A 20,930-nucleotide genomic window follows, 5' to 3' on the forward strand; every position below is an offset into this window, starting at 1 on the left:
AATAGTCATGTGTAATGATGAAAAATAATTAAAGATAACATTTATCATTATCTTATTACAAGATATGAACGTGTAATGGCAAATTAAAATGATGCGATACAATTTGACAATCCTTTACAGCGATACACTTAATCCAATGAAGTTGAATGTGAATGCTGAAACACGTAAATATTACTGAACATAGCGTGGATAGAAGAAACTGCTCTTTGTTTTTTTCGGTAAAGTCACGTAGAAATAAGAAATAATAAAATAAAATTACAGAATAGCATACGACGTGTCGATTGCAACGCAAGCAATCATCATCAGGTATAGAATAGCTACATTTAAGAGAGGAAACACAGAGGGATGGAGAAGCACGTCAAATTGAACAAGATTTAGTAAAGTTTGGAAACAATATAATGCAGCACAGAGGGACGAGTCACGCTCTAGATTCTGTGCGGATGGAGGAAGCCCTGGGAGCAGCTGCGTCATTCTGGACGCTTCTGGCTGCCCCTGGCATCTGCTCGTAGCTACTGCCAGGGCTATAAAAGCAGCTCCTGTAGCTGCACTGGCAGAACATCGGCGGAGGAGGGAGCAGCACTCACAGCTGAAGCGAGCCTCACTGTGAAGCACATCAACAAGCATGGCCCTGAGTGTTTACTTCCCTGCGATGCACGTGATGGAGAGGAGCGTCTGGCCAGGCTGGCCGGTCTGGAACCCCCGCGGTGAAAGTCTCTTCCAGCAGCTGCAGCGAGACATGAGGAGCGAGATCGAGAGGATGGAGAGAATCTTCCGTGGAGTCGATCAGCTCAGCAGCCACACGCGGGCTCCGGGCAGCCTCGGAGACGCACTGCTGCAGCAGCCGGCCGTGAGCAGTGGGTTCCAGATTGAAGATCCACAGGAGCAGGGAGGCGGGTTTGTCGCGTCCCTGGACGTGCAGGACTTCTCCCCACAGGACCTGGCCGTGAAGGTGTCTGGAGACAAGCTGGTGGTGGCCGGACGGCGCGAGGTGAAGAGCGGAGAAGTCAGCAGCGGCAGCTACATCCACAGCTGCCAGGAGTTCCACAGGGAGACGCAGCTGCAAATAAATGCTTTGCTACCAGTTAAAGGCCAAATCCTTTCATGTAATGATTTTTACATGTCATTTATATTAGTTCACACAAACACTCCATCCATCTGTTCTTTGCCCGGCCCCTCTGTCAAATTGTAGAACCCATTGTGGCCCGTGAGTAAAAAAATTGCCCACCCCTTGTTTAATGGCACAACATAGCGAGGCAGGTGCTTAGTTTTGGTGGGGATGATGGTTAAGGCCCCACCTCTTAGTGCAGGGGTGGGGAACCTTTTTTGTGCCAAGGGCCATTTGGATATTTATAACATCATTCGCGGGCCATACAAAATCATCAACTTAAAAATTAGCCTATTATATTTGGTCAAACATTTAATTAACTCACCCCTAATGCGATGGCTGGAACTGCTTCTCTTTGGTGAGGCGTGTGGAGATGTTAGCTGGCATTGATGATGTTAGCTGGTATTGATGATGTTAGCTGGTATTGATGATGTTGCTACTCGCAACTGCTTTTCCAGGTTTGCTCCAAGATTGATTGAATTTTGAGTCCCGCCTGCGGTTGCCTTGGCAGGGCAGACCAAATGATTTCGCGGGCCTCATATGGCCGGCGGGCCGGACGTTCCGCACCCCTGTCTAGTGGCACGCTCCAGGTCTAGATCATTCGCATACGTAACATGGATGACAAATCGGGAGCAAGCTCTCAAGCGCACCCGGGCATCAATCCGCCTCCCATTGTATCTGTATCAGATGTAGATTGCTCCGGTACGGACGTGGAAGGTTTCTCGAACGACGTGGACCAAAAATATTTTAAACAGTGTACGGAGCCAGAGGACATTACTGTCGAACACCAAGGTTAACGGGGAATAGCTTCGACTTCCGGCCAAGTAGCTTTACTCGGCCCTGCTCAATATCATGGAAGTCTTTAATTATTGTGAGCAGAGAGTCAGAGACTCCGAAAGCATGAAGAACAATCCAGAGTCCAGACCTATTGATGGTATCATAGGCATTGACCAGGTCAATAAAGCAGAGATGTAAGTCCTGTTGGAATTCAACACTCCTCTGCTTTAGCAAACGAAAGAAAGATGTGGCATCTGTGGCTGCCCTGGCCTGAAACCACAATGGGGCTCCGCAAGCTTCTTCTCAGCATGCCTGGCAAGGTGATGTTGAATAATCCTTGCCAGGACTTTTTCTGGCACTCTAACACCACACAGACTAACCAAAACTATCGAATAATTACACGGTTTATTTAAAATTGCACTTTCAATTAATGTGCCTATTAATGTCATTATTTTGGCAAAAAATTTTGTTTATTAAACTAGTTCAATGAAAAAAATTACCCTTTATTGTTAAATTTGCAAAATAAAGACGATCTAATTCCTGTACTGTTTTAGTTTCTCTTTCTGAATACACATTTAATGAAAATGTGTTTTAGTGAATGGTTGTTTTTGAAGGTGATATCGTGTAAATGTTTTCCAAAGCTGCTTATGCAGCCGTCACCATCTCCAGCCGTGATTTCTCCACTTCTGTCCGAAGCCATCACCATCTCTTGCGGATTTGCAATGCAAAAATCTGTCTGCTTCTTGCCCACAGGTTGATTTATTCGATCCATCTTCGCAGTGGACGCTCTATCGGTTGTGTTCCCTCCTTTAGCTCCCATTCCCACGTTAGTCTCGACCACCGTCCGTCATCTCTTCAAGTTGTGTGTCCTGCCTCACCCCACCTTTCTAAACTCAAATTATGCCTTTAATTTGCATATGATGTCCAATTGACGTGTCCGTCTTCCATTCTCAGTTTAATTCCTAGCATTTGCATCTCTAATGCTTCCTTGTGCACTTCTCAACATTGGTTCCATTGTCTTCGTCAATGGCCATGTTTGTGATGCATCTGTTGTTGCAGGTCATATCCACTGATTAAAAAAACGTTCTGCTTTAGGAAAATGGCTTTGTTACGTTTCATTATTAAGTTCATATTCCAATCAGCACTGTGCTCTGCCCTGATACGCCTCTTTTAATAATTTTCATCCCTCTCCCCCTTCAACAACCTCCCCACGTATAAATGCACTTCCGTGTTTTCAAGCTGTGTCCCTGTTCTTTGCGTTCAGTTTGTTATTCCCCCGCACCTCCAATAAGCATGGTTGCCTGCGTACGGTGCGAAAGAAGTTCAGCATGCAAACATACGCTGCGTTGAAAACTTACTCTACAGCATATTCACACTGGAGACGCAGGAGGGTGTTGCTATGAGATTGCCACATTTTTGACTGTAGACCAAACCTGGACAGATTTCTCAATCATCAGTCAGTCTAAATTTTTTAGAAATACACAGTAAACGAAACAATACGGGTGCTATATCTCGTACGAATTAATACCTACCACCTTAACACAAATGGTAATTCCTGGACAGGTGACAACTCTAGCCATGCCCATGAAAAAATATATAGTGACTGACTTGGAGACGTAACTTCTTCGAGGCATTTTTTTAATTACACACCGAGCATACTGTTACACACTCTCTGCTGTAATACAACGCTCTGTCCCTCGCTTAAACGCAACTCTGCACTGGTGGCTACCCTACAACACAACGCTCGCCATCTGACACTGACGGCGCTGAACTAAGACAGGCAACTACTGCTAGCAGTACAATTAACAAGTGGATGAGGACAGTGACGAAGGCGACGATCTTCAACAGCAATGACGACGACGACGGCGATCCCACTCCAAACGATGGCCCTCATCCCCTGCTCGGGGTCCCCTTTTATCCTGTTAGCGTGGCCTCGCTCCACGCCGGCCACGCTCCCCTTCTAGAATCTACTAGCAGGCTCTCGACGTGTCCTACCCGAGATCCTTCTCAGGTCTATCACGTGGTCTGCTGTCAATCAGGGCTGCTTCACTCTGCAGATCCCCTTCCCTGCCAGCAGCCAGCGCTATGCTACGTAGTGACCAATTCTATGTGACTACACATACACAACATCCTGACCATCACTCGCCTATGCGGATGATAAAATATCAAGCATTGGAGATTTAATTATGATCTACTGTTGTTCGTTTTGATTGATTTTGGCACAGTTTAAAATATATTTTTTCATATGAGTACCAGCGGAAAGTAATCGGCCTTGCCCGGGGGAAAAATATATTTAAAAACTTGTCTTCTCTTAAAAACATAACATATACATACACAAACACTAAGCTATTGTGCCCTTTGTCCATTTGTCCGTCAACACAATTATAGGAGGAGCGACACTGGAAAAACGGCGTATTCTATTATTTAATTTATTTTCTGTCAACGTGACTTTACCGAAAGAACCAAAGAGTAATTCCTGCAATCACGAAAACTTTGAATCTAGTTTTAGCGTGTTAATGTTAAATAAACGTGTTGAAGCCTGAGTCTCCATTTGAGCCCACTACAACTGGTGTTGGAAGTGGCCAAACGTTAGTTAATTAACTATAGATTATGGAGACTAGACGAAAAATACGTACCAGGTCTCCAGATGAAGAGGACGACGACCCACCAGCCCCGGGGATGTCGGCGCAATCCCCCAGCCCCCACTGGGCGCCTGGGGGTGTCCACCTCCGGTTCCAAACCGCCCTACAAATTGCCTGACCCACGAGTCCTACTTGGTACAGGCCGGACCCGCTATTGCCCCCTGTTGGGCCCTGACTGCAGCTACATATTTTCAAGTAGTGGTGGCGGCGTATTACGCCTGACAATTACCCACCACATTAAGAAGCACGATGGTAGCTTGCAGTTGTGTGTCGACTTTAGGAAGCTTCATAAGATATCGGTGGCTGACGCGTATCCTCTCCCTCGGATGGACGATTCCCTGGACGCTCTGGCGGGAGCACAGAACTTCTCCACCCTTGATCTCCTGTCCAGATTTTGGCATTTGCCACTAAATGAGGCCTCTAAACCCAAACGGCTTTTCGAACACCTCAAGGCCTGTTTGAATTAAATCAGCTTCCCATGGGACTCCACGCAGCACCGGCTACGTTCCAATGACTGATGCAGCTGGTGCTGGCTGGACTTCAATGGGACTCATGCTTACAATACCTCGACGATGTCATCGTCTTCAGCCGTACGTTCAAAGAACATCTTGATTGGTTACGCGCTGTCTTTCTTAAAATGCGAGCGGCCCATCTCAAATTCAAGCCGCAGAAGTGTTACCCCCTTCAGAAATCCGTGCGGTATCTCGGTCATATTGTCAGTAAATCGGGCATTGCGATAGATCCCGACAAAACCACGTGTGTTCGGACGTGGCCGACCCCCACGTTGATGATGCAGGTGCAGAGTTTTATTGGTTTTGCGTCTTATTATCGCCGGTTTGTCACTGGGTTCGCTACCTTCGCAAAACCTCTCCACGCCTTGACGGTTATGGGTCAGAGGTTTCATTGGGGGGAGGAGGAAGCCGCATTTGTTGCGCTTCGCAATTCCCCTCCGCTACTCTGATTTTGCCATGCCGTGCGTCCTTGATACTGACGCAACCAACACCAGCATTGGCGCGGTTCTGTCCCAGGTTGTCAACGGGGTGGAGTGTGTTGTTGCATACGGCAGCAGAGTGCTGTCGCCAGCCGAACAGCGTTACTGTGTCACGCGCAGGGAACTATTCAGGTCTCCCGCATTAACGAGTTGATTGCTCTGGACATCCCTGGTTCGGTTCCCGTCACCCCTCGTGGGAATACATATTTGTTGGTTGGCGTCGAATATTTATCGCGCTGGCCGATGGCCTGGCAGCTATGGATGGGAGCCATCCGGTAGTGCCACCTAGGCACATGCCATGGTACAATGGTGAGCACACAGGACTTGTAATCAATACAGAGGTACTATGTACAGGGGCGGCAAGCAGCTAAAAAATGGTGCACGTTTATTATAAATACGACATTCTCAAATGGTTTCGAAATTAAGTGTCTTATCAGCAGAATCGTGCAGAGTTTCTGCCGAACATACACAGCATTAGTTCCTAAAACACTTTGGCAGAGTTGGTGTCACTGCCCGGGAAAGGAACATTAATGGTGATTTTGTGGAAAGTCAGGTGAAATGGGTGGTTGGTCAGACTAACCAGCACCCTGTGCTGTGTGGATCGCTCGTGGTTCTGGCCACCAATCGCCAAGCAAATTGGTTGCAGAGACTTCCACGTGTAGAGTGACTTCAGTTGTGTGCAACCGAGTTGCGCAACTGCTTGCACCGGCTGTGGCCGTGTGCGGAAAGCTAACTCGGGTCAAACCTGGGTTTCGAAGCGCGGTGTAGCGTTAACCATGACACTACCGCTCCCCACAATCACACACACGCGAAGATCGACACCAAATACGTGCTCTGTTGCACCGCACAGCAACTCACACGCACACTGCAGTGTCCAATAACAACACAAATGTATTAATCATGACAACCACCTGCTCTGCCACTCAAAGCAATGTCCATCACATGGCCATCAACGCGACACATATAGTTCATCACGGTCACCCGACCAGCAGGAGTCACGTGTGTGAGCAGTCCGTGAATGTCGCCGGGCTATGGTGATGCAGTGGTGTGGGTTGGACAAGGGGCGGATGATGATGTCTGTCGTGGAAATCTGTGGAGCGGCATGGAACAAAAGTGGGACGGGTGGCCCAGTGTGGAGCAGGAGCCGCTCGGCTGGGACGAAGGTGGGGAGGAATCCACTGATCCGGTGGAGGCGTGGGGAGGAGGGCGGGACGCCGCGTGAAGCGCAACTCGTGGGAGTGGTGCCAGGCAGAAGGGGCACCTGGGACTCCGTACGCGGGACCCCGGCCGTTGCACCTGGGCTGGGGGGGGATCCACTGCCCTGCAGGTGGAGCGAGGCGGGGGGGAAGGTGCTCTCGGTCTGGGTGGTTGGGACGAATCAATGCGGATGGAGTTGAGGATTCGAGAGGAGGTTTGCGGAGGCGGGGAGGAAGGCGGCTGTTGCGGGACTTGCGGTAACGCTGCCGTGAAGAACAGGGAGCAAAAGACTCGTGTGCCGGGCCCGGTCTGGTATCACGGTGGGGTGGAGGAGCCCAGGGCTCTGGTGGAGGTGGAGGCAGGTGGAAAGCAGGGAGCTCCCAATCCTGGGGGTTAGCTTGATTACTCATGGGTGGAGGTGATGGTGCGAGTGGCAGTGGTGGCGATAGTGGCAGTGGAGGCGATGGCAGAAGTGAAGGTTGAGGCAATGGCAGGAGTGAAGGTGGAGTCGATGTCAGCAGTGGGGGTAGAGTTGATATCAGTGGTGGAGGCAATGGCCTGAGTAGAGATGGAGGTGATGGCAGCAGTGGAGCCGATGGCCCGATTGGAGGTGTAGGCGATGGCAGCAGTGGGGGCGATGTCCTGAGTAGAGATGGAGGCGATGGCCTGAGTAGAGGTAGAGGCGATGGCCTGAGTAGAGGTGGAGACGATGGCCTGAGTGGAGGTGGAGGCGATGGCCTGAGTAGAGATGGAGGCGATGGCCTGAGTAGAGGTGGAGGCGATGGCCTGAGTAGAGGTGGAAGCGATGGCCTGAGTAGAGGTGGAGGCGATGGCCTGAGTAGAGGTAGAGGCAATGGCCTGAGTAGAGGTGGAGGCGATGGCCTGAGTTGAGGTGGAGACGATGGCCTGAGTAGAGGTAATGGCCTGAGTAGAGGTGGAGGCGATGGCCTGAGTAGAGATGGAGGCGATGGCCTGAGTAGAGGTAGAGGCAATGGCCTGAGTAGAGGTGGAGGCGATGGCCTGAGTTGAGGTGGAGACGATGGCCTGAGTAGAGGTGGAGACGATGGCCTGAGTAGAGGTGGAGGCGATGGCCCGAGTGGAGGTGGAGGCGATTGCCTGAGTGGAGATGGAGGCGATGGCCTGAGTAGAGGTGGAGGCGATGGCCTGAGTAGAGATGGAGGCGATGGCCTGAGTAGAGGTGGAGGCGATGGCCTGAGTAGAGGTAGAGGCGATTGCCTGAGTGGAGGTGATGGCCTGAGTAGAGGTGGAGGCGATGGCCTGAGTGGAGGTGAAGGCAATGGCCTGAGTAGAGGTGGAGGCGATGGCCCGAGTGGAGGTGGAGAAGATGGCCCGAGTGGAGGTGGAGGCGATGGCCCGATTGGAGGTGGAGGCGATGGAAGCAGTGGAGGTGGAGTTGATATCAGTGGGGGAGGCGATGGCCTGAGTAGAGATGGAGACGATGGCCTGAGTGGAGGTGGAGGCGATGGCCTGAGTAGAGGTGGAGGCGATGGCCTGAGTAGAGGTGGAGGCGATGGCCCGAGTGGAGGTGGAGGCGATGGCCCGAGTGGAGGTGGAGGCGATGGCCTGAGTGGAGGTGGAGGCGATGGCCCGAGTGGAGGTGGAGGCGATGGCCTGAGTAGAGGTGGAGGCGATGGCCTGAGTAGAGGTGGAGGCGATGGCCCGAGTGGAGGTGGAGGCGATGGCCCGAGTGGAGGTGGAGGCAATGGCCCGAGTGGAGGTGGAGGCGATGGCCCGAGTGGAGGTGGAGGCGATGGAAGCATTGGAGGTGGAGTTGATATCAGTGGGGGAGGCGATGGCCTGAGTAGAGATGGAGGCGATGGCCTGAGTGGAGGTGGAGGCGATGGCAGCGGTGGAGGCGATGGCAGCGGTGGAGGCGATGGCCCGAGTAGAGATGGAGGCAATGGCCCGAGTGGAGGTGGAGGCGATGGCCCCAGTGGGAGCGATGGCCTGAGTGGAGCTGGATTCTTCAGGTGAGGAGCACAGCTCTGCTTGGTGCCGGGGCTGTTTCCCCTCCCCTGCGCCCGCCGCTTTCGTCTCCGCGCCGCGGCCATACGAGCCCGGGGACTCGGTACTCGGCCGAGACCTCCACCTTTCTTTCTCTGCAGCGCCCGGGAAATCTTCCTCCTTCCGGTCCTCATTCTCATCGCTCTCTGCAAAAGTTACGAAAAACATCAACGGCGTCATTAGCTGAATCTCCCTGCTCCGTGTCTGTGAGTGCGTTGTGACCCTGGGGACAGACTTGCGAGTTTGTTTTTTACGTTTTTGAGCCAGGAGGCCAGGATTGGGAAAAACTTGGGCCACTTTTCATCCAGGCAACTGCAGAGCAGCACAGACTAAGTCTTACTTACCAAACATTTAAACTAACAACAGCATACTCTTTGGTTTCTTTCGGTAAAGTCACGAAAATAGAAAAATAACTAATAAAGTGAAACCTTGGATTGCGAGCATAATTCCTTCTGGAAACGTGCTCTTAATCCAAAGCACTCGTATTTCAAAGCGAATTTCCCCCATAAGAAATAATGGAAACTCAGATGATTCGTTCCACAAACCAAAAATACCGTATTCATATAAAAATATTAATACAAAATACCTTTTTATATTTTTATTATTTAATATAAAGTAATCAAATTTATTAATTACATTTAATCGTGGCTGGTGTGAGGGAGACGAGATAGAGGATGGTTATTTTGTAGGACGACTTTCACTTGCAGTACAGTTACTAAAGAACAGTCACTACACATGGACACAAAATAAAAAAATGCTTTACGCACACACACGTATTCACAACACTACAGTACTGTAGTAAACAGTATGCACGTAGTCACAACACTATTGTACTGTAGTAAACAGTATACACGTGGCCACAACACTATAGTACTATAGTAAACAAGATAAGTTCGCACGGATGTTGACTATACGAGTGAGGCACACCGACTGAGACCGAGCATGGGAGACGATTACCCACAATCCCGCAGTATACACGTGGTCACAACACTATAGTACCATAGTAAACAGTATACACGTGGTCACAACACTATAGTACTGTAGGAAACAGTACACACGTGGTCACAACACTATAGTACTGTAGTAAACAGTATACACGTGGTCACAACACTATAGTACTATAGCAAATACAGTATACACGTGGTCACAACACTACAGTACTATAGTAAACAGTATACACGTGGTCACAACACTATAGTACTGTAATAAACAGTACACACTTGGTCACAACACTATAGTACTGTAGCAAAGAGTATACACGTGGTCACAACACTATAGTACTGTAGTAAACAGTATACACATGGTCACAACACTAAAGCACTGTAGTAAACAGTATACACGTGGTCACAACACTATAGTACTATAGTAAACAGTATACACGTGGTCACAACACTATAGTACTGTAGTAAACAGTATACACATGGTCACAACACTAAAGCACTGTAGTAAACAGTATACACGTGGTCACAACACTATAGTACTATAGTAAACAGTATACACGTGGTCACAACACTATAGTACTGTAGTAAACAGTATACACGTGGTCACAACACTATACTGTAGTAAACAGTATACACGTGGTCACAACACTATAGTACTGTGGTAAACAGTACACACGTGGTCACAACACTATAGTACTGTAGTAAACAGTATACACGTGGTCACACCACTATAGTACTGTAGTAAACAGTATACACGTGGTCACAACACTATAGTACTATAGTAAACAGTATACAAGTGGTCACAACACTATAGTACTGTAGTAAACAGTATAGACGTGGTGACAACACTATAGTACTGTAGTAAACAGTATACACGTGGTCACAACACTATAGTACTGTAGTAAACAGTATACACATGGTCACAACACTATAGTACTGTAGTAAACAGTATACACGTGGTCACACTATAGTACTATAGTAAACAGTATACACGTGGTCACAACACTATAGTACTATAGTAAACAGTATACACGTGGTCACAACACTATAGTACTGTAGTAAACAGTACACACTTGGTCACACCACTATAGCACTGTAGTAAAGAGTATACACGTGGTCACAACACTATAGCACTGTAGTAAACAGTATACACGTGGACACAACACTATAGCACTGTAGTAAACAGTATACACGTGGTCACAACACTATAGTACTATAGTAAACAGTATACACGTGGTCACAATACTATAGTACTGTAGTAAACAGTATACACGTGGTCACAACACTATAGTACTATAGTAAATAGTACACACGTGGTCACAACACTATACTGTAGTAAACAGTATACACGTGGTCACAACACTATAGTACCGTGGTAAACAGTACACACGTGGTCACAACACTATAGTACTGTAGTAAACAGTATACACGTGGTCACAACACTATAGTACTGTAGTAAACAGTATACACGTGGTCACACTATAGTAATATAGTAAACAGTATACACCTGGTCACAACACTATAGTACTGTAGTAAACAGTATACACGTGGTCACAACACTATAGTACTGTAGAAAACATTACAAACGTGGTCACAACACTATAGTGCTGTAGTAAACATTACACACGTGGTCACAACACTAGATTACTGTAGTAAACAGTGTACACGTGGTCACAACAATATAGTACTATAGTAAACAGTACACACGTGGTCACAACACTATAGTACTGTAGTAAACAGTATACACGTGGTCACAACACTATAGTACTGTAGTAAACATTACACACGTGGTGACAACACTATAGTACTGTAGTAAACAGTATACACGTGGTCCCAACACTATAGTACTATAGTAAACAGTACACACGTGGTCACAACACTATAGTACTGTAGTAAACAGTATACACGTGGTCACAACACTATAGTACTATAGTAAACAGTACACACTAGGTCACAACACTATAGTACTGTAGCAAACAGTATACACGTGGTCACAACACTATAGTACTATAGTAAACCGTATACACGTGGTCACAACACTATAGTACTATAGTAAACAGTATACACGTGGTTACAAAACCATAGTACTGTAGTAAACAGTAGACACGTGGTCCCAATACTATAGTAAACAGTATACACGTGGTCACAACACTATAGTACTGTGGTAAACAGTACACACGTGGTCACAACACTATATTACTGTAGTAAACAGTACACACGTGGTCACAACACTATAGTACTATAGTAAACAGTATACACGTGGTCACACCACTATAGTACTGTAGTAAACAGTATACACGTGGTCACAACACCATAGTGCTATAGTAAACAGTATACACGTGGTCACAACACCATAGTACTATAGAAAACAGTATACACGTGGTCACAACACTATAGTACTGTAGTAAACAGTATACACGTGGTCACAACACTATAGTACTATAGTAAACAGTATACACGTGGTCACAACACTATAGTACTGTAGTAAACAGTATACACGTGGTCACACCACTATAGTACTGTAGTAAACAGTATACACGTGGTCACAACACTATAGTACTATAGTAAACAGTATACACGTCGTCACAACACTATAGTACTGTAGTAAACAGTATAGACGTGGTCACAACACTAAAGTACTGTAGTAAACAGTATACACGTGGTCACAACACTATAGTACTATAGTAAACAGTATACACGTGGTCACAACACTATAGTACTGTAGTAAACAGTATACACGTGGTCACACCACTATAGTACTGTAGTAAACAGTATACACGTGGTCACAACACCATAGTGCTATAGTAAACAGTATACACGTGGTCACAACACCATAGTACTATAGAAAACAGTATACACGTGGTCACAACACTATAGTACTGTAGTAAACAGTATACACGTGGTCACAACACTATAGTACTATAGTAAACAGTATACACGTGGTCACAACACTATAGTACTGTAGTAAACAGTATAGACGTGGTCACAACACTATAGTACTGTAGTAAACAGTATACACGTGGTCACAACACTATAGTACTGTAGTAAACAGTATACACGTGGTCACAACACTATAGTACTGTAGTAAACAGTATACACGTGGTCACACTATAGTAATATAGTAAACAGTATACACCTGGTCACAACACTATAGCACTGTAGTAAACAGTATACACGTGGTCACAACACTATAGCACTGTAGTAAACAGTATACACGTGGTCACAACACTATAGTACTATAGTAAACAGTATACACGTGGTCACAATACTATAGTACTATAGTAAATAGTACACACGTGGTCACAACACTATACTGTAGTAAACAGTATACACGTGGTCACACCACTATAGTACTGTAGTAAACAGTATACACGTGGTCACAACACCATAGTGCTATAGTAAGCAGTATACACGTGGTCACAACACCATAGTACTATAGAAAACAGTATACACGTGGTCACAACACTATAGTACTGTAGTAAACAGTATACACGTGGTCACAACACTATAGTACTATAGTAAACAGTATACACGTGGTCACAACACTATAGTACTGTAGTAAACAGTATACACGTGGTCACATTACTATAGTACTGTAGTAAACAGTATACACGTGGTCACAACACTATAGTACTATAGTAAACAGTATACACGTGGTCACAACACTATAGTACTGTAGTAAACAGTATAGACGTGGTCACAACACTATAGTACTGTAGTAAACAGTATACACGTGGTCACAACACTATAGTACTATAGTAAACAGTATACACGTGGTCACAACACTATAGTACTATAGTAAACAGTATACACGTGGTCACACCACTATAGTACTGTAGTAAACAGTATACACGTGGTCACAACACCATAGTGCTATAGTAAACAGTATACACGTGGTCACAACACCATAGTACTATAGAAAACAGTATACACGTGGTCACAACACTATAGTACTGTAGTAAACAGTATACACGTGGTCACAACACTATAGCACTATAGTAAACAGTATACACGTGGTCACAACACTATAGTACTGTAGTAAACAGTATAGACGTGGTCACAACACTATAGTACTGTAGTAAACAGTATACACGTGGTCACAACACTATAGTACTGTAGTAAACAGTATACACGTGGTCACAACACTATAGTACTGTAGTAAACAGTATACACGTGGTCACACTATAGTAATATAGTAAACAGTATACACCTGGTCACAACACTATAGCACTGTAGTAAACAGTATACACGTGGTCACAACACTATAGCACTGTAGTAAACAGTATACACGTGGTCACAACACTATAGTACTATAGTAACAGTATACACGTGGTCACAATACTATAGTACTATAGTAAATAGTACACACGTGGTCACAACACTATACTGTAGTAAACAGTATACACGTGGTCACAACACTATAGTACTGTGGTAAACAGTACACACGTGGTCACAACACTATAGTACTGTAGTAAACAGTACACACGTGGTCACAACACTATAGTACTGTAGTAAACAGTATACACGTGGTCACACCACTATAGTACTGTAGTAAACAGTATACACGTGGTCACAACACTATAGTACTATAGTAAACAGTATACACGTGGTCACAACACTATAGTACTGTAGTAAACAGTATAGACGTGGTCACAACACTATAGTACTGTAGTAAACAGTATACACGTGGTCACAACACTATAGTACTGTAGTAAACAGTATACACGTGGTCACAACACTATAGTACTGTAGTAAACAGTATACACATGGTCACACTATAGTAATATAGTAAACAGTATACACCTGGTCACAACACTATAGTACTGTAGTAAACAGTATACACGTGGTCACAACACTATAGTACTGTAGTAAACATTACAAACGTTGTCACAACACTATAGTACTGTAGTAAACATTACACACGTGGTCACAACACTATAGTACTATAGTAAACAGTATACACGTGGTCACAACACTATAGTACTATAGTAAACAGTATACACGTGGTCACAACACTATAGTCCTATAGTAAACAGTATACACGTGGTCACAACACTATAGTACTGTAGTAAACAGTATACACATGGTCACAACACTATAGTACTATAGTAAACAGTATACACGTGGTCACACCACTATAGTACTGTAGTAAACAGTATACACGTGGTCACAACACTATAGTGCTATAGTAAACAGTATACACGTGGTCACAACACCATAGTACTATAGTAAACAGTATACACGTGGTCACAACACTATAGTACTGTAGTAAACAATATACACGTGGTCACAACACTATAGTACTATAGAAAACAGTATACACGTGGTCACAACACTATAGTACTGTAGTAAACAGTATACACGTGGTCACAACACTATAGTACTATAGTTAACAGTATACACGTGGTCACAACACTATAGTACTGTAGTAAACAGTATAGACGTGGTCACAACACTATAGTACTGTAGTAAACAGTATACACGTGGTCACAACACTATAGTACTGTAGTAAACAGTATACACGTGGTCACACTATAGTACTATAGTAAACAGTATACACGTGGTCACAACACTATAGTACTATAGTAAACAGTATACACGTGGTCACAATACTATAGTACTATAGTAAATAGTACACACGTGGTCACAACACTATACTGTAGTAAACAGTATACACGTGGTCACAACACTATAGTACTGTAGTAAACATTACACACGTGGTCACAACACTATAGTACTGTAGTAAACATTATACACGTGGTAACAATACTATAGTACTGTAGTAAACAGTGTACACGTGGTCACAACACTATAGAACTGTAGTAAACAGTATACACGTGGTCACACCACTAAAGTACTGTAGTAAACAGTATACACGTGGTCACAACACTATAGTACTATAGTAAACAGTATACACGTGGTCACAACACTATAGTACTATAGTAAACAGTATACACGTGGTCACAACACTATAGTACTATAGTAAACAGTATACACGTGGTCACAACACTATAGTACTGTAGTAAACAGTATACACCTTTTTCCCAACACTATAGTACTATAGTAAACAGTATACACGTGGTCACAACACTATAGTACTGTAGTAAACAGTATACACGTGGTCCCAACACTATAGTACTATAGTAAACAGTATACACGTGGTCACAACACTACAGTACTATAGTAAACAGTATACACGTGGTCACAACACTATAGTACTGTAGTAAACATTACAAACGTTGTCACAACACTATAGTACTGTAGTAAACATTACACACGTGGTCACAACACTATAGTACTATAGTAAACAGTATACACGTGGTCACAACACTATAGTACTATAGTAAACAGTATACACGTGGTCACAACACTATAGTCCTATAGTAAACAGTATACACGTGGTCACAACACTATAGTACTGTAGTAAACAGTATACACGTGGTCACAACACTATAGTACTATAGTAAACAGTATACACGTGGTCACACCACTATAGTACTGTAGTAAACAGTATACACGTGGTCACAACACTATAGTGCTATAGTAAACAGTATACACGTGGTCACAACACCATAGTACTATAGTAAACAGTATACACGTGGTCACAACACTATAGTACTGTAGTAAACAATATACACGTGGTCACAACACTATAGTACTATAGAAAACAGTATACACGTGGTCACAACACTATAGTACTGTAGTAAACAGTATACACGTGGTCACAACACTATAGTACTATAGTTAACAGTATACACGTGGTCACAACACTGTAGTACTGTAGTAAACAGTATAGACGTGGTCACAACACTATAGTACTGTAGTAAACAGTATACACGTGGTCACAACACTATAGTACTGTAGTAAACAGTATACACGTGGTCACACTATAGTACTATAGTAAACAGTATACACGTGGTCACAACACTATAGTACTGTAGTAAACAGTATACACGTGGTCACAACACTATAGTACTGTAGTAAACATTACATACGTGGTCACAACACTATAGTACTGTAGTAAACAGTGTACACGTGGTCACAACACTATAGTAATATAGTAAACAGTACACACGTGGTCACACCACTAAAGTACTGTAGTAAACAGTATACACGTGGTCACAACACTATAGTACTATAGTAAACAGTATACACGTGGTCACAACACTATAGTACTATAGTAAACAGTATACACGTGGTCACAACACTATAGTACTGTAGTAAACAGTATACACGTGGTCACACCACTATAGTACTGTAGTAAACAGTATACACGTGGTCACAACACTATAGTACTATAGTAAACAGTATACACGTCGTCACAACACTATAGTACTGTAGTAAACAGTATAGACGTGGTCACAACACTAAAGTACTGTAGTAAACAGTATACACGTGGTCACAACACTATAGTACTATAGTAAACAGTATACACGTGGTCACAACACTATAGTACTGTAGTAAACAGTATACACGTGGTCACAACACCATAGTGCTATAGTAAACAGTATACACGTGGTCACAACACCATAGTACTATAGAAAACAGTATACACGTGGTCACAACACTATAGTACTGTAGTAAACAGTATACACGTGGTCACAACACTATAGTACTATAGTAAACAGTATACACGTGGTCACAACACTATAGTACTGTAGTAAACAGTATAGACGTGGTCACAACACTATAGTACTGTAGTAAACAGTATACACGTGGTCACAACACTATAGTACTGTAGTAAACAGTATACACGTGGTCACAACACTATAGTACTGTAGTAAACAGTATACACGTGGTCACACTATAGTAATATAGTAAACAGTATACACCTGGTCACAACACTATAGCACTGTAGTAAACAGTATACACGTGGTCACAACACTATAGCACTGTAGTAAACAGTATACACGTGGTCACAACACTATAGTACTATAGTAAACAGTATACACGTGGTCACAATACTATAGTACTATAGTAAATAGTACACACGTGGTCACAACACTATACTGTAGTAAACAGTATACACGTGGTCACACCACTATAGTACTGTAGTAAACAGTATACACGTGGTCACAACACCATAGTGCTATAGTAAGCAGTATACACGTGGTCACAACACCATAGTACTATATAAAACAGTATACACGTGGTCACAACACTATAGTACTGTAGTAAACAGTATACACGTGGTCACAACACTATAGTACTATAGTAAACAGTATACACGTGGTCACAACACTATAGTACTGTAGTAAACAGTATACACGTGGTCACATTACTATAGTACTGTAGTAAACAGTATACACGTGGTCACAACACTATAGTACTATAGTAAACAGTATACACGTGGTCACAACACTATAGTACTGTAGTAAACAGTATAGACGTGGTCACAACACTATAGTACTGTAGTAAACAGTATACACGTGGTCACAACACTATAGTACTATAGTAAACAGTATACACGTGGTCACAACACTATAGTACTATAGTAAACAGTATACACGTGGTCACACCACTATAGTACTGTAGTAAACAGTATACACGTGGTCACAACACCATAGTGCTATAGTAAACAGTATACACGTGGTCACAACACCATAGTACTATAGAAAACAGTATACACGTGGTCACAACACTATAGTACTGTAGTAAACAGTATACACGTGGTCACAACACTATAGCACTATAGTAAACAGTATACACGTGGTCACAACACTATAGTACTGTAGTAAACAGTATAGACGTGGTCACAACACTATAGTACTGTAGTAAACAGTATACACGTGGTCACAACACTATAGTACTGTAGTAAACAGTATACACGTGGTCACAACACTATAGTACTGTAGTAAACAGTATACACGTGGTCACACTATAGTAATATAGTAAACAGTATACACCTGGTCACAACACTATAGCACTGTAGTAAACAGTATACACGTGGTCACAACACTATAGCACTGTAGTAAACAGTATACACGTGGTCACAACACTATAGTACTATAGTAAACAGTATACACGTGGTCACAATACTATAGTACTATAGTAAATAGTACACACGTGGTCACAACACTATACTGTAGTAAACAGTATACACGTGGTCACAACACTATAGTACTGTGGTTAACAGTACACACGTGGTCACAACACTATAGTACTGTAGTAAACAGTACACACGTGGTCACAACACTATAGTACTGTAGTAAACAGTATACACGTGGTCACACCACTATAGTACTGTAGTAAACAGTATACACGTGGTCACAACACTATAGTACTATAGTAAACAGTATACACGTGGTCACAACACTATAGTACTGTAGTAAACAGTATAGACGTGGTCACAACACTATAGTACTGTAGTAAACAGTATACACGTGGTCACAACACTATAGTACTGTAGTAAACAGTATACACGTGGTCACAACACTATAGTACTGTAGTAAACAGTATACACATGGTCACACTATAGTAATATAGTAAACAGTATACACCTGGTCACAACACTATAGTACTGTAGTAAACAGTATACACGTGGTCACAACACTATAGTACTGTAGTAAACATTACAAACGTTGTCACAACACTATAGTACTGTAGTAAACATTACACACGTGGTCACAACACTATAGTACTATAGTAAACAGTATACACGTGGTCACAACACTATAGTACTATAGTAAACAGTATACACGTGGTCACAACACTATAGTCCTATAGTAAACAGTATACACGTGGTCACAACACTATAGTACTGTAGTAAACAGTATACACGTGGTCACAACACTATAGTACTATAGTAAACAGTATACACGTGGTCACACCACTATAGTACTGTAGTAAACAGTATACACGTGGTCACAACACTATAGTGCTATAGTAAACAGTATACACGTGGTCACAACACCATAGTACTATAGTAAACAGTATACACGTGGTCACAACACTATAGTACTGTAGTAAACAATATACACGTGGTCACAACACTATAGTACTATAGAAAACAGTATACACGTGGTCACAACACTATAGTACTGTAGTAAACAGTATACACGTGGTCACAACACTATAGTACTATAGTTAACAGTATACACGTGGTCACAACACTATAGTACTGTAGTAAACCGTATAGACGTGGTCAAAACACTATAGTACTGTAGTAAACAGTATACACGTGGTCACAACACTATAGTACTGTAGTAAACAGTATACACGTGGTCACACTATAGTACTATAGTAAACAGTATACACGTGGTCACAACACTATAGTACTATAGTAAACAGTATACACGTGGTCACAATACTATAGTACTATAGTAAATAGTACACACGTGGTCACAACACTATACTGTAGTAAACAGTATACACGTGGTCACAACACTATAGTACTGTAGTAAACATTACACACGTGGTCACAACACTATAGTACTGTAGTAAACATTACACACGTGGTAACAATACTATAGTACTGTAGTAAACAGTGTACACGTGGTCACAACACTATAGTACTGTAGTAAACAGTATACACGTGGTCACACCACTAAAGTACTGTAGTAAACAGTATACACGTGGTCACAACACTATAGTACTATAGTAAACAGTATACACGTGGTCACAACACTATAGTACTATAGTAAACAGTATACACGTGGTCACAACACTATAGTACTATAGTAAACAGTATACACGTGGTCACAACACTATAGTACTGTAGTAAACAGTATACACCTTTTTCCCAACACTATAGTACTATAGTAAACAGTATACACGTGGTCACAACACTATAGTACTGTAGTAAACAGTATACACGTGGTCCCAACACTATAGTACTATAGTAAACAGTATACACGTGGTCACAACACTACAGTACTATAGTAAACAGTATACACGTGGTCACAACACTATAGTACTGTAGTAAACATTACAAACGTTGTCACAACACTATAGTACTGTAGTAAACATTACACACGTGGTCACAACACTATAGTACTATAGTAAACAGTATACACGTGGTCACAACACTATAGTACTATAGTAAACAGTATACACGTGGTCACAACACTATAGTCCTATAGTAAACAGTATACACGTGGTCACAACACTATAGTACTGTAGTAAACAGTATACACGTGGTCACAACACTATAGTACTATAGTAAACAGTATACACGTGGTCACACCACTATAGTACTGTAGTAAACAGTATACACGTGGTCACAACACTATAGTGCTATAGTAAACAGTATA

At 43.2% G+C, this 20,930-nt stretch overlaps 1 protein-coding gene across 1 annotated transcript in view; it reads right to left on the reverse strand.

Annotated features, from left to right (window-relative positions):
- The window catches only part of LOC142924604 (uncharacterized), a 64,520-nt gene that overhangs the window by 17,441 nt on the left and 26,149 nt on the right, over positions 1-20,930 (reverse strand). The window contains exon 3 of the mRNA XM_076067144.1: positions 7,571-8,883. Coding sequence (XP_075923259.1) covers positions 7,571-8,883 — 1,313 coding nt within the window. The remainder of the gene's footprint in view (positions 1-7,570; positions 8,884-20,930) is intronic.

Source organism: Petromyzon marinus, chromosome 15, assembly GCF_048934315.1.
Source record: "Petromyzon marinus isolate PM22_M1 ecotype Great Lakes invasive population chromosome 15, UKy_Petmar_22M1.pri1.0, whole genome shotgun sequence".
In the NCBI taxonomy this organism is placed as follows: domain Eukaryota; kingdom Metazoa; phylum Chordata; class Hyperoartia; order Petromyzontiformes; family Petromyzontidae; genus Petromyzon; species Petromyzon marinus.